Source organism: Salvelinus sp. IW2-2015, linkage group LG26 (assembly GCF_002910315.2).
Source record: "Salvelinus sp. IW2-2015 linkage group LG26, ASM291031v2, whole genome shotgun sequence".
Classification (NCBI taxonomy): Eukaryota; Metazoa; Chordata; class Actinopteri; order Salmoniformes; family Salmonidae; genus Salvelinus; species Salvelinus sp. IW2-2015.
Genome location: NC_036866.1, coordinates 2,927,259 through 2,942,258, shown reverse-complemented (window position 1 = coordinate 2,942,258; position 15,000 = coordinate 2,927,259). Strand labels below are relative to the sequence as shown.

The window sequence follows — 15,000 nt, the reverse complement described above, 5'->3', positions numbered from 1 at the left end:
GTTTGTTATGCTCATTGTTTGGTGCGACGCAGACAGGGTGGTATGAGTGGTGAAACAGAAGAGTCATTGTCTGTTCTTTTGAGTTTTGATGTTGAGTCTGCCAGAGAAATGTTAGGATATTTCAGTTATCCCGTACAAGATTTTGTGCCAAATCCATTACGTTGTTACAGTTGTCACGCTTATGGGCATGTGGCAGCAGTGTGTAGGAGGGAGGTTCCTAGGTGTGAGAAGTGTGCAGAAGGGCATGAGACAAAGGAATGTGTAATATTGGGGAAAGAAGCAATCAGAAGTGTTTCCGGTGCGAGAGAGGTAGGTTGAGGTTACCAGGGTTAGAGTAGTGCACTTCTGAAGCAGTGAACAAAGTAGAGGAAGCTGGGTCAAGGGGAAAGGATCATGTGAGGATTTGTGTGAGTAGTAGAGTGATAGGCCAACAAGTGATATATGCTTCAGTAAGATTGGCTTTTTAGTGTTCATAGCAATGGTTAGAAAATAGAGGATGTGGTGGCAGCGGCAGAGAAGTATTTGGGTGTATGAGATTTAATGTCAGAAGATTTACAGGGTGTGTTGAGGGGTGGTGTCCAGTCCTTCCTGGCCGTTGACCTGAGGTAGGACTAGATAGGTTTAAATAGTGGAATAGGGAGGTGGGTTATTAATGAGTGTAGGGTTAGATGGTAGGATATTTTTTATTTTATTTTTTCCCCCCATACAAAGTAAAAGGGATTTATACCCCAGTCTCGTTGATGGCGGTAATGCAACGTTTACTGGATGCCAACCGCCGTTAAACCTCATCGAAGAACAAGGGCGCAAAATACAACTTCCTGGTTTGATAAACTGTGAGTGACATCTTTCGCGATACAGGCAATTTCGTACATTGTATTGACGACGGCCCTGTCTTGGAATGTAACATAATCGCTTTATCCATCAAGAGTGAAATACATATTCGTCTGCCACTTTCGGAAAATATCACATTAATGTGCTTTCTCTTAAACGTTATAATGGTCCATGACAAGAGTGAGTAAGCTCATGGTAAGTCGAAGTAGCTAGCAAGCTATGGTGTCCGCCTTGGCTTGGTTTCGATGTAACGTTAATAGTCAGCTAGAAAGCTAATGGTAGCCATATCACTTCTGTAGTTAGCTTAAATCTATCTGTACAGTAGTTAGTTATTTAATATATAAAGAAAGGAACCGTAGCCAGCTATCTGGCTAATGTTATTAGCTAGCTTCTATGTCAGCGTGCTTGTTGTTGTGCCTTTCTGGTCAGCATTCCCCCTTAAGAAGTTGGCCTCTAGCGAGCTATCTTACGTTAGCTAGCTAACGTTACTCTTTAGCTCGATACTTTATGGTTGCAGATCAGTGTCCACTGCAGAGTGATAACGGTAGGTAGCTAACGCTTTAACGTTAGTCAGCTAGCTAGATGGCTTAAATGTCACTGTTGTCGATGATTCTAACGCTTTGCGAGCTACCACGTTCGTGTTCAGTATGAGCTAGCTAACGTTAGGTAACACTTGCCAACATTGTCATGTTAGCTGTCTTGAATTTCAGGTCGTTGCTTGGTGCAGTGAGATGACTAAACAAACAACAGAGACAGATCCATGCCATGCTTCTGTTACAGCCAAATCCGCCGTTATGTGAATTGTCCGATGGGGTTCTCGACCAGTTTTAGCCCGGTTAAACTATCTTTGCTGCTTTATCGTAATGTCGGCTTGTCTGTTTGGTCTGGTCTTTAGGGCCGATACCTGTGTGTAACATGTTGCCTAATTGTTGTTATTGTTGCAGAGGAGCCGCTGAACAAAGCTGCCAAAAAGCCACCTTCCTTTCGAATGTAAGCTCAACGACTGACTTGTGCTTCTATTTAAAGCACTGGTTTGGAGACAGACTTTTAATGCTGTCTGGTGTGTGGATGGGCTGATGTGACACGATAATGATCGAAGATTGATGCAAGCTTTCCATGATGACACTGACTGTGTGTGTGTGTGTGTAGGGGATGAGAGGAGCACAGGTGCAGCAGCAGCGTTTACGGCTGTGGGGTCAGTGACTATCTGTGGGCTCAGGATGGCGCAGGGAGGCCCTCCGCTAGACTATCACATCCTGCAGGACCTCAAGCAGCGCTTCCCCGAGATCCCAGAGGGAGTAGTGTCCCAGTGCCTTCTGCAGGTAGGATACAGCAGTCAGACAGCTATGAGCACATACCTTACGTCCCAAATGGCACTCTATTGTGTTACTTTTGACCAGAGCCATATAGGCCCTGGTCAAAAGTAGTGTACTGCGTAGGGAATTACATGCAGACCACTCTGCAAAATAAATGTACACTTACATTTTATTCAATAATTTAATCTAAACTGCGTAGTCAGGTGCTAAAGTCCCGCCTCTCCCATCTCCTCATTGGTTTTTAAGAGTATTTACCCACGTGGGTGATTGAATGATGAACTGAGGTCCACACTCCAGTCCAGTTGGTGGTGGTAATGCACCTTAAAGTTGGTTGCCAACTTACAGTCAGAAGAAGACTACTGATGGAGGAGAGATTACTATTTTTTTTAAATATATATATATTATTTAACCTTTATTTAACCAGTCAAGTCAGTTAACAACACATTTTTATTTACAATGATGGCCTAGGAACAGTTGGTTAACTGCCTTGTTCAGGGGCAAAACAACAGATTTTACCTTGTCAGCTCGGGGATTCGATCTCGCAAACTTTCGGTTACTGGCGCTCTAACCACTAGGCTACCTGCCGCCCCTACTAGAAACTATTAGTTTCCCCTTCTATCTTTTATCTGTGGATTAAATGTCTGACTAGAGAACACACTATTTTGTGTGCCTTGAAATGGGTCAAAATTCCACAAAGATCCAGGGGAAAAAAGGACTGTGTGCATTTAACAACCCAATGTTTATATCCCAGAACAAATTAGATAGCAACAGCATGTCCGTGAATGTTTCATGTGTTTCGACCTGTCCCCAAATAATAATAAACTCAGCAAAAAAAGAAACGTCCTCTCAATGTCAAATGCGTTTATTTTCAGCAAACTCAACATGTGTAAATATTTGTATGAACATAGCAAGATTCAACAACATAAACATAGACATAAACTGAACAAGTTCCACAGACATGTGACTAACAGAAATTAAATAATGTATCCTTGAACAAAGCGGGGTCAAAATCAAAAGTAACAGTCAGTTTCTGGTGTGGCCACCAGCTGCATTAAGTACTGCAGTGCATCTCCTCCTCATGGACTGCACCAGATTTTCCAGTTCTTGCTGGGAGATGTTACCCCACTCTTCCACCAAGGCACTTGCAAGTTCCCGGACATTTCTGGGGGGAATGGCCCTAGCCCTCACCCGCCGATCCAACAGGTCCCAGACGTGCTCAATGGGATTAAGATCAGGGCTCTTCACTGGCCATGGCAGAACACTGACATTCCTGTCTTGCAGGAAATCACGCACAGAACGAGCAGTATGGCTGGTGGCATTGTCATGCTGGAGGGTCATGTCAGGATGAGCCTGCAGGAAGGGTACCACATGAGGGAGGAGGATGTCTTCCCTGTAACGCACAGTGTTGAGATTGCCTGCAATGACAACAAGCTCAGTCCAAAGATGCCGTGACACACCGCCCCAGACCATGACGGAGCCTCCACCTCCAAATCGATCCCGCTCCAGAATAAAGGCCTCGGTGTAAGCTCATTCCTTCGATGATGAACGCGAATCCGACCATCACCCCTGGTGAGACAAAACCGTAACTCATCAGTGAAGAGCACTTTTTGCCAGTCCTGTCTTGTTCAGCGACGGTGGGTTTGTGCCTATCGGCAATGTTGTTGCCAGTGATGTCTGGTGAGGACCTGCCTTACAGCAGGACTACAAGCCCTCAGTCCAGCCTCTCTCAGCCTATTGGGGACAGTCTGAGCACTGATGGAGGCATTGTGCGTTCCTGGTGTAACTCGGGCAGTTGTTGTTGCCATCCTGTACCTGTCCCGCAGGTGTGATGTTCGGGCGTACCAATCCTGTGCAGGTGTTGTTACACGTGGTCTGCCACTGCGAGGACGATCAGATGTCCGTCCTGTCTCCCTGTAGTGATGTCTTGGGTGTCTCACAGTACGGACATTGCAATTTCTTACCCTGGCCACATCAGCAGTCCTTATGCCTCCTTGCAGCATGCCTAAGGCACGTTCACGCTGATGAGCAGGGACCCTAGGCATCTTTCTGTTTTTCAGAGTCAGTAGAAAGGCCTCTTTTTAGTGTCCTAAGTTTTCATAACTGTGACCTTAATTGCCTACCATCTGTAAGCTGTTACACCGAACCCAAACCGGCTGCGCGCGTGCTCCATCATGCATGCATTTATTTTGTCTCCCCACACCAAACGTGATCACGACACGCAGGTTAAAATATCAAAACAAACTCTGAAACAATTACATTAATTCGGGGACAGGTCGAAAAGCATTAAACCTTTATGGCAATTTAGCTAGCTAGCTTGCACTTGCTAGCTAATTTGTCCTATTTAGCTAGCTTGCTGTTGCTAGCTAATTTTTCCTGGGATATAAACATTAAGTTGTTATTTTACCTGAAATGCACAAGGTCCTCTACTCCGACAATTAATCCACACATAAAACGGTCAACCGAATCGTTTCTAGTCATCTCTCCTCCTAGGCTTTTTCTTCTTTTGACTTCAAATTGCGATTGGCAACTATCATAAATTAGGTGCATTACCGCCACCGACCTCGTTCGTCTTTCTGTCACCCACGTGGGTATAACCAATGAGGAGATGGGAGAGGCAGGACTTGCAGCGCGATCTGCGTCAGAAATAGAACTGACTTCTATTTTAGCCCTCAGCCTGTTAGTGTCTTAACGACCGTTCCACAGGTGCATGCTCATTAATTGTGTATGGTTCATTGAACAGGCATGGGAAACAGTGTTTAAACCCTTTACAATGAACATCTGTGAAGTTATTTGGATTTTTACGAATTTTCTTTGAAAGAAAGGGTCCTGAAAAAGGGACATTTCTTTTTTTTGCTGTGTTTAGTTGGTTGAGTTCGTTTTGACATTTCAACCTGCGTGTCTGGATCGCGTCTGGTGTGGATGTGCAAAATCAACATTCGCGCAATGGTGCACACGCGTGCTCAGTCTACACAACATGTTAAGGTGCCATTTTGGAAGCATAGATACCAACATACACTCATTTTCTTGTTGAAGTTCCTGTATGCTGTTACACATGAAGTTGAACATTGACAGCTGTTTGTGGGGTTTGGTCGACGATTTAGTCCGGGTTAGTGACCCTCTGTTTTCTACAGTTAATAGACAGAGAGCAGTGACCGCTATAGAATTCCAGTCTGGCCTCCATCACTGAGCTTGCTGTTTTCCTGTCTGCTGTCTCCTCTCCTCCAGAACAACAACAACCTGGATATATGCTGCCGCCTACTGGCTCAGGAGAGTAACAGATACCTCTATGGGGAGTTCCACAGTCCGGAGGAGGTTCGTCTGAGCCGGAACCACATGCTGCACATCCAGTTGGGCTACCCCCCCCCGGAGGCGGGCAAGTCCAACGGGGGTGGGCGCTCCCTGGTGCATAGCTCCAGCGACGGTCACATCGAGCTTCCGCGGGCCGGCTTCCAGGAACCCCTCTCGGCCCCCGCCACCATGGCACCCTCGCCGGGGTACAACCCCTTCTTCATGAAGGAGCACGGGGGGCGCTCAGCCAGCACCCCCACCCCTCCTCCCATGCAGGGCATGTCCCCTACCTACTCCCCCGTTCCCCGCTACACCATGAACCCCATCACGGTCACCCTCTCCCAGAACCTTCCCAACGCCCCCCAGGCCCTGCATATCCCCGTCGGTCACTATGGCAACAGTGGTGGCAATGCCCTCTACCTCCGTCCCTCCCCCTCCCAGAGCCCCCAGCCCTCTCCTTGGCCTTCGCCCGGGCAGCCTGTGTATCAGCCCTCGCCCTACGCCACTCCCACCTACCAGTCCCCCTATAGCTCACCCCAGCACCAACCCCACCAAGTGCAACCCCAACAGCAGGTACAGCCCCAGCACCAAGTCCAACACCAGCACCAGCACCAGCCCCACCCCCAGCACCAGCAGACCCATGTCTTCCTGCCAATCAGCCCTCCCACCCTGGCCAGCATGCCCTACCACCAGCACCACCAACAGCAGCAGCCCATCTACCGGCCCTACCTGCCCAAGAGCTCCCTGAAGAACCAGATCGAGATCACCTTGGAGGGCACACGGCCCCGCAGCAACTCCCCCGTCCACTGTCCCCCGGGCCAGACGCTCTACATGGCCACAAGCCCCTCACCGAGCTCACCCCAGCGAGGCCTTAGTGGCGGGGGCCCCGCCGCATTCCACCCTGGGGTCTACTTGCACCAGGGCCCCACGCGGCCCAGACCTGCCTCCTCGCCCCAGCCGGGCAGCCAGGCGGGCTACACCTTTAAGATCAAAGTGTCCCCAGGCCAGGCCCAGCAGAGGCCCCCCTCAGGCTCCCCTCCCGTGTCCTCCCCTCCTGAGTCTCTGCTCAACATGGTGGACCAGGGGGAGCACCATGCGCTGGCCCCGGCACCTATCCTGCCCATCTCGGCTCTGCCCGGTAACATCGCCAGCCACATCACCAACCGCATGCCCCGCCGGTCCAGCTCAGGCTCCGATGACTACGCTTACACCCAGGGTAGGCATGGCTTATGGATGGATAAGAGTGTGTGTGTGCATTTGTGTGTTTACCAGTGCGCTTATTTGCTGTTTATACAATGGTTGGGTCTAATCCTAAATGTTTATTGGTTTAAACCACATTCCCAGCCAGTGTCTATTCCACAAGTTACCACCGGCTAAATCTATGACGTTAAAATGCCTATTTACTCTGTTCCATCTGACTGCACATTCCACTGTTTCATTAGCCCAGCCAGGCAATTTATTAACTTGATCTCCTCCATAAAAAGCATCTAGACATTATCTCCCATTTCTTTTAGACTAACATTGTTTCATTATTCAAATTCGATCTCCAGCTGTCCCATAATTATGAACGTGTTAGGAGTCGGGATGAGACAGACAGGTAGGCAGCTTTTCTCAGCAGGTCGAAATCACGAATCGGCATAATTTTTATGGATAGTTCTTTGTATATATCAATAGAAAACAGGTCAAACGAAACGAAGTGCAGCTAGTTTGCAGTCTTTCCAGCTTCAGTTTGAAGTGATTGTGTTTGCTGTGTTGTCTAGCTCTCGAACAACAGAGTCCTGATGAGAGAGCACATTTTCTATGCCAGGTGAAATTGCATCATTAGTTCATTGTTATGGATGTATCCAAATAAATGTCACTAGAGAACAGCTTAAACAAATGCAGCTACTGTTGTTATTCTGTCTGCACGGTTTGACATGACTGTAACTTAGCCGCAGTTGGCTGGCTAGCAAGCAGGGGATAAGAACGTTGCCAGTCAGTATGGCAATTGAACCGATAGAACGAACTACCAGCCGGCTTGGGTAGCAACCCTAGATTTGTGTCTGGAGTGGACTATAATCTTGTGGAAGGATGAAATGGTATGAATAAATTCATCAAAATAACATTTTTAATTAAAATATGTCAAAGCTCTCAAGGCAAAGGGTGGCTATTTGAAGAATCTCAAATATAAAATATATTTTGATTTATTTGACACTTTTTTMGGGGGGGTTACTAAATGATTCCATATGTGTTATTTCATAGTTTTGATGTCTTCACTGTTCTACAATGTAGAATATAGTAAAAATAAAGAAAACATTTGACCGGTAGTGTATATATGGCTGTGAAATTAAAGAATTTACATACATTCAGTGTATTCGGGAATTATTCAGACCCCTTCCCTGGGGTATTCAGACCCCCCCTATTCAGACCCGCCAGCTGATAAAAAAAAAAAATATATATATATATATATATATATAAAAAAGTAAAAATATATATTTATTGCGGGGAACTGTGGGTATCCGACCCGATGCAGGTGTCTATAGTATGTACGTGGGGGTGTGTTCCTGTGTGTATGCATTTGGTGTGCTTGCTCGTTTGCGTTTGTTCATCTGTGCACAGAACCAGTCCTGCACATCCACCTGTGTATTCCCTCATCCCATCTGAAGCGCTGTGTTCCCTCCACTGTTTCCCCCAGCTCTCCTGCTGCACCAGAGGGCCCGGATGGAGCGTCTGCTGAAGGAGCTGCTCATGGAGAGGAAGAAAGTGGAGCAGCTGAAGGCAGATGTCAACGACATGGAGTACGACGCCCTCCAGAGACGCTTCAGACGAGTCAACAGCAGCAGCCTCATCCCCCGGGTAAGATGTGAAGGGACATAACATGGCGTGCACACACACAAACACACACCTGTGAAGTGTAAAAGCATAGGCACACACGGTGATCACACACATGGATACACGAACACACACACCTTTTTGAAGGCATGGCACGTAACGTGGCATGTGTGAGCGCACACATACCTTTGAATGCAATGGCACACACTCACTAGCTACATACATATAGTGCCTTCGGAAAGTATTCCGACCCCTTTACTTTTTCCACATTTTGTTAGGTTACAGCCTTATAGTAATATTTTTTAAATATTTTTTTTATTCCCTCGTCAATCTACACACAATACCCCATAATGACAAAGCAAAAACAGGTTTTTAGACATTTTGGCTAATTTATAAACAACAACAAACTGATATCACAGCAACCTTAGACGTTGTTGCGGACAGAAATGATTTAAAGGAACGAAAATGGTATAACTGGAAGTCAAGAAAGAGATGTACAGCGCATTCGGAAAGTATATATAAAACATTTTGAAAATAATAAATTTTACATAAGAATTCAGACCCTTTACTCTACTTTGTTGAAGCATCTTTGGCAGTGATTACAGCCTCGAGTCTTCTTGGGTATGATGCTACAAGCTTGGCACACCTGTATTTGGTTAGTTTCTCCCATTCTTCTCTGCAGATCCTCTCAAGCTCTGTCAGGTTGGATGGGGAACATTGCTGCACAGCTACAGTACCAGTCAAAACACCTACTCATTCAAGGGTTTTTCTTAATTTTTTACTATTTTCTACATTGTAGAATAATAGTGAAGACATCAAAACTATGAAATAACACATGGAATTATGTAGTAACCAAAAAAGTGTTATCTAAATATATTTGAGATTCTTCAAAGTAGCCACCCTTTGCCTTGATGACAGCTTTGCACACTCTTGGCATTTTCTCAACCAGCTTCATGAGGTAGTCACCTGGAATGCATTTCAATTAACAGGTGTGCCTTGTTAAAAGTTAATTTGTGGAATTTCTTTCCTTCTTAATGCGTTTGAGCCAATCAGTTGTGTTGTGACAAGGTAGGGGTGGTATACAGAATATAGCCCTATTTGGTAAAAGACCAAGTCCATATTATGGCAAGAACAGGTCAAATAAYCAAAGAGAAATGACAGTCCATCATTACTTTAATACTTGAAGGTCTTAAAATGAAACTGGATCTCATGAGAACCGCCACAGGTAAGGAAGACCCAGAGTTACCTCTGCTACAGAGGATAAGTTAATTAGTTACCAGCCTCAGAAATTTCAGGCCAAATAAATMATTCGGAATTCAAGTAACAGATACATCTCAACATCAACTGTTCAGAGGAGACTGGTTAAATCAGGCTTTCATGGTCGAATTGCTGCAAAGAAACCACTACTAAAGGACACCAATAAGAAGGAAGAGACTTGCTTGGACCAAGAAACATGAACAATGGAAATTAGACAGGTGGAAATCTGTCCTTTTGGTCTGATGAGTCCAAATTGGACTTTGGATTTTGGTTCCAACCTCTGTGTCTTTGTGAGACGCAGAGTAGGTGAACGGATGATCTCCGCATGTGTGGTTTCCACCGTGAAGCATGGAGGAGGATGTGTGATATGGGGGTGCTTTGCTGGTGACACTGTCAGTGATTTATTTAGAATTCCAGGCACACTTAACCAGCATGGCTACCACAGCGATACGCCATCTCATCTGATTTGCTCTTAGTGGGACTATCATTTGTTTTTCAACAGGACAATGACCCAACACACCTCCAGGCTGTGTAAGGGCTATTTGACTAAGAAGAGTGATGGAGTGCTGCGTCAGATGACCTGGCCTCCACAATCACTAGACCTTCCATATGTGTTGTTTCATAGTTTTGATGTCTTCAGTATTATTCTACAATGTAGAAAATAGTAAAAATAAAGAAACCCTTAAATAAGTAGGTGTGTGAACTTTGACCAGTACTGTACATAAACTATATACACAAATGTGGACACCCCTTCAAATTAGTGGATTTGGCTATTTCAGCCACACCCGTTGCTGACCAGTGTATAACATTGAGCACACAGCCATGCAATCTCCATAGACAAACATTGGCGGTAGAATGCCTTACTGAAGAGCTCAGTGACTTTCAACGTGGCACCATCATAGGATGCCACCTTTCCAATAAGTCAGTTTGTCAAATTTCTCTTAACCTGCCCAAATGCGTAGTGCCAACTGTAAAGTGTGGTGGAAGAGGAATAATGGTCTGGGGCTGTTTTTCATTGTTCTGGCTGGGCCCCTTAGGTCCATTGAAGGAAAACGCTACAGCATACAATGACATACTAGATTATTCTGAGTTTACAACTTTGTGGCAACAGCTTGGGGAAGGAACACGGACTGCAAGCCAGGCCTAATCGCTCAACATCAGTGCCGATCTCACTAATGCTCTTGTGGCTGAATGGAAGTAAGTCCCCTCAGCAATGTTCCAACATCTAGTGTAAAGCCTTCCCAGAAGAGTGGAAACTGTTATAGCAGCAAAGGGGGGACCAACTCCATATTAATGCCCATGATTTTTGAATGAGACGTTCGACGAGCAGGTGTCCAAATACTTTTGGTCATGTTGTGTATCTACACTGAACAAAATATTTCATGCAACATGTAAAGTGTTGGTCCCATGTTTCATGAGCTGAAATAAAAGATCCCAAAAATGTTCCATACGTACAAAAATAATATTTCTCTCAACTTTTATGCACAAATGTTTTACATTCCTGTTAGTGAGCATTTCTCCTTTTCCAGGATAACCCATTCACTTGACAGGTGTGGCATATCAAGAAGCTAATTAAACAGCATGATCATTATACAGGGGACAATAAAATGTCCACTCTAAAATGAGGGAGCGTGCAGTTGGCATGCTGACTGCAGAAATGTCCACCAGAGCTGTTGCCAGATAACTGAATGTTKATTTCTCTACCATAAGCCACCTCCCACATCGTTTTAGAGAATTTGGCAGTACACCCAACCGGCCTCATAACCGCAGACCACGTGTCTGGTGTCGTGTGGATGAGCGTTTTGCTGATGTCAGTGTTGTGAACAGAGTGCCCTGTGGTGGGGTTATGGTATGGGCAGGAACAGAAGTGTAAAAATACTTTAAAATACGACTCAAGTATTTTTGGGGGGTATCTGTACTTTTACTTTACTATTTATATTATGGACAACTGTTACTTAACTACATTCCTAAAGAAAATAATGTACTTTTTACTCCATACATTTTCCCTGACAAGTACTCTGACTGAAATGCTCCAATTCACGTACTTATCAAGAGAAAATCCCTGGTCATCCCTACTACCTCTGATCTGGCGGACTCACTAATCACATGCTTTGCTTGTAAATTATGTCTGAATGTTGTGCCCTTGGCTATCCTTCAATTTTTTAAACATGAAAATGAGGCCATCTGATTTGCTTAATATAAGGAATTTGAAATTATTTATACTTTTGATACTTAAGTATATTTTAGCAATTACATTTGCTCTTGATACTTAAGTATATTTAAAGCCAAATACTTTTAGGCTTTTACTCAAGTAGTATTTTACTGGGTGAGTTGCACTTTTACTTTAGTCATTTTCTATTAAATTATCTTTACTTTTACTCCAGTATGACAATTGGGTGTTTTTTACACCACTGGGCAGCCATAAGCTACAGACAATGAACACAATTGCATTTTATAGATGGCAATTTCAATGCACAGAGATATCGTGACGAGATCCTGAGGCCCATTGACATGCCATTCATCCGCCGCCATCACCTCATGTTTCAGCATGATAATGCACAGCCCGATGTCGCAAGGATCTGTACACAATTCCTGGAAGCTGACAATGACCCAGTTCTTCCATGGCCTGCATACTCACCAGACATGTCACCCGTAGAGCATGTTTGGGATGCTCTGGATCAATGTGTACGACAGCATTTTCCAGTTCCCGCCAATATCCAGCGAGTTCGCACAGCCATTGAAGAGGAGTGGGACAACATTCCACAGGCCACAATCAACAGCATGATCAACTCTATGTGATGGAGATTTGTCGTGCTGCATGAGACAAATAATGTTCACACCAGATACTGACTGGTGTTCTGATCCACAGCTTATTTTAAAGGTATCTGTGACCAACAGATGCATATCTGTATTCCCAGTCATGAGATATACATAGATTAGGGCCTCATTTATTTATTTATTTTAATTGACTGATTTCCTTAAACTGGAACTCAGTAAAATCTTTGAAATTGTTACATGTTGTGTTTTTATATTTTTGTTCAGCMTAAATAACCATATACTGTAAAAGTACAGGTAACAGCCAAGATAATGGAAACACTTGAGTAAATGAGGGATGTGAAGTATATTTAAAGCAGGTGCTTCCACACAGGTGTGGTTCCAGAGTTAATTAAGCAATGAATGTCCCATCATGCTTAGAGTCATGTATAAAAATTCTGGGATGGCCATTTATTTTGGCTACCATGGCTATGCCCTCATAGGATGACAATGCCCCCATCCACAGGGCACGAGTGGTCCCTGAATGGTTTGATGAGCATGAAAACAATGTAAACCCTATGCCATGGCTGTCTCAGTCACCAGATCTCAACCCAGTTGAACACTTATTGGAGATTCTGGACAGCGTTTTCCACCACCATCAACAAAACACCAAATGATGGAAGAATGGTGTCATCCTTCCAATAGAGTTCCAGACACTTGTAGAATTTGTGCCAAGGTGCATTGCAGCTGTTCTGGCTCAACGCCCTAAGACACTTTATATGCTGGTGTTTCCTTTATTTTGGCGGTTACCTGTATATGTGCATGCACAAACAGTTTTTATCTGATTCTTATCACATAGATAGGTCTTTGCAGAGTATTAGATTTGGTAGGATACCAAACCTTCTGTTATCTCTATTTTTGTGTCTCATCTCTCATCCACTGGTGTTTGTGCCTTTTCCAGCCTGAAGAGATGACCCGATTACGCAGTCTGAACAGACAGCTTCAGATTGATATCGACTGCACCCTGAAAGAGACAGATCTGCTGCAGTCTAGAGGTGTGTGTATATACACACACACACAGGCTTTTGAAGATGCAGTGTACAGGAGCACCCATTCACGAGTCAAACTACCAATGCTGTACTAATTGTATCATTTCCACAGGGAAGTTTGATCCGAAAGCTGAGAACAACTTTTATAAGAACATACAGACCGGTCCGGTGGTACCGCCCAAGCCAGGAAGGAAAGGTGAGAACCATGATGTCCTCTATCGTACCATTGTAAACATTGGTAACACTTAAAGGGGCAATCTGCAATTGATACATCCATTTTATTTTTATACTTTTCAATTAATGATATATACCAAATGAATTATTGAAGAATAGAACCAATATAAATGCTTCATGAGCTTAGTTCAGCTGTCGTACCCTGTCAGAACCCAACATGTAAGCTTGTTTTACTCCATTGTTTGTAAACAACATAATTGTAGACAAACACTGCATAACCTCAAAACATGGTTCAAACTAATGTTGGTATGATGGATGGTCAGTCCTTGCATCCATAGCTCTGTCTATGAATTTGAGAGTGGTTACATTTTCTTCAGCCTTATCCTTCAGCGTTTTACCAAAACAGTGGTGGAGTGTCCACTTCTTATTGTTTCTTAAAAGAAAAATACTGAGACTATATATGCTGTGTTTGTCTGTGTGACGTTAAGACTCTGTCTTTCTCCCAGAGGTGGAGCGGAACGCCAAGCCTGTAGCCGCCGGGCCCGCTCAGAGGGACGAGGACTTTGAGGGAGCCCAGTGGAGCTGTGAAGAATGCACCTTCCTCAACCACCCTGCACTCAACCGCTGTGAACAGTGCGAGATGCCGCGCTACACCTGAACCTTGCCCAGCCCTATCCCGGATAGTAGTCACCCCCCCACCCTTACTTCCTCCATCCCTGTAAACTTCTCCTCCAATTGGTCCCCGCCCATGGCTTTGTGTGATAACCCTCCCCCCTGCACTATGACCCTTGTTTCCATTGGAGGAAAGCATTTTTACAGGAGAGGATAGCGGGAGACTGTTCTCATGGCAACCTAAAAAGGAGGGACTAGCTGTCGAGCGGACAGTGGGTGTGGCTACAACTACTGGAGCGTTGTTTTTAAAATACGCAGGAAGAGGAGGCGTGGTTTACAGAGTGAACATTCCATTGCAGAATGAATGACTGCCCTGTTTACACGACTGAGCCCATTCCCAAACCCCGTGGACGAACGCAGGCGCTTCTTACAGTGGGACATTCCTCTACAAATGGCCAGGGCTGCACTGCACTCTGACAGTGGGACAATGCAATGGCAAAAAGAAAGGGTCTGGTGAACTCATCCTAATGTAGATTATACACTGTATCAGCTCTGTACCAAGAGCTCCTCCTTTCATCAAATGAAGAACACTAAAGAGACTTGCATATGAATATATTCCTGGTACTTGTATGCATATTATGCCCACACTGTATTCCGTGTTAAAGATGTCAATTTTCCTGTGCAAATGGCTCAAGTTGCTGTACTTAATAAAGGAGCTGATTCTGTGTGACTGTTGCTTACACCTGGACTATTTCCTGTAGTCTCTTGTGTTTTTTTTTGTATTGTCTGTAGTTTGTGTCATTTTAGTTTAAAGGTCCAATATAGCCGTTTTTAGCTTAATATCAAATAATTTCTGGGTAACAATTGAAGTACCTTACTGTGATTTGTTTTTACATTTAAATGGCCAA

At 44.6% G+C, this 15,000-nt stretch overlaps 1 protein-coding gene across 5 annotated transcripts; it reads left to right on the top strand.

The window, feature by feature from the left end:
• Window positions 1–391: 391 nt before the first annotated feature.
• On the top strand, window positions 392–14,845 carry LOC111952491 (TGF-beta-activated kinase 1 and MAP3K7-binding protein 3). Of its 5 annotated transcripts, none has more exons than XM_023971207.2 (8): window positions 401–833; window positions 1,776–1,821; window positions 1,981–2,153; window positions 5,373–6,651; window positions 8,110–8,270; window positions 13,219–13,312; window positions 13,419–13,502; window positions 13,987–14,845. In XM_023971207.2, exons 3-8 carry the CDS (start codon window positions 2,052–2,054, stop codon window positions 14,136–14,138), a joined length of 1,872 nt encoding a protein of 623 aa, XP_023826975.1. In that variant the 5' UTR covers window positions 401–833; window positions 1,776–1,821; window positions 1,981–2,051; the 3' UTR covers window positions 14,139–14,845. The 5 variants fall into 5 exon arrangements, with proteins under 5 accessions (XP_023826978.1, XP_023826975.1, XP_023826974.1 ...); XM_023971206.2 differs by having other exon boundaries at window positions 401–1,026; XM_023971208.3 differs by lacking the exon at window positions 1,776–1,821 and having other exon boundaries at window positions 401–1,026.
• Window positions 14,846–15,000: the final 155 nt, after the last annotated feature.

Coding starts and splice junctions, on each gene's coding strand:
- LOC111952491 (XM_023971207.2), top strand. CDS start 2,052: ATGGCGCAGGGAGGCCCTCCGCTAGACTATCACATCCTGCAGGACCTC. Junction 6,652..8,109: donor TGACTACGCTTACACCCAGG/GTAGGCATGGCT, acceptor TGTTTCCCCCAG/CTCTCCTGCTGCACCAGAGG. Junction 13,313..13,418: donor AGATCTGCTGCAGTCTAGAG/GTGTGTGTATAT, acceptor TCATTTCCACAG/GGAAGTTTGATCCGAAAGCT.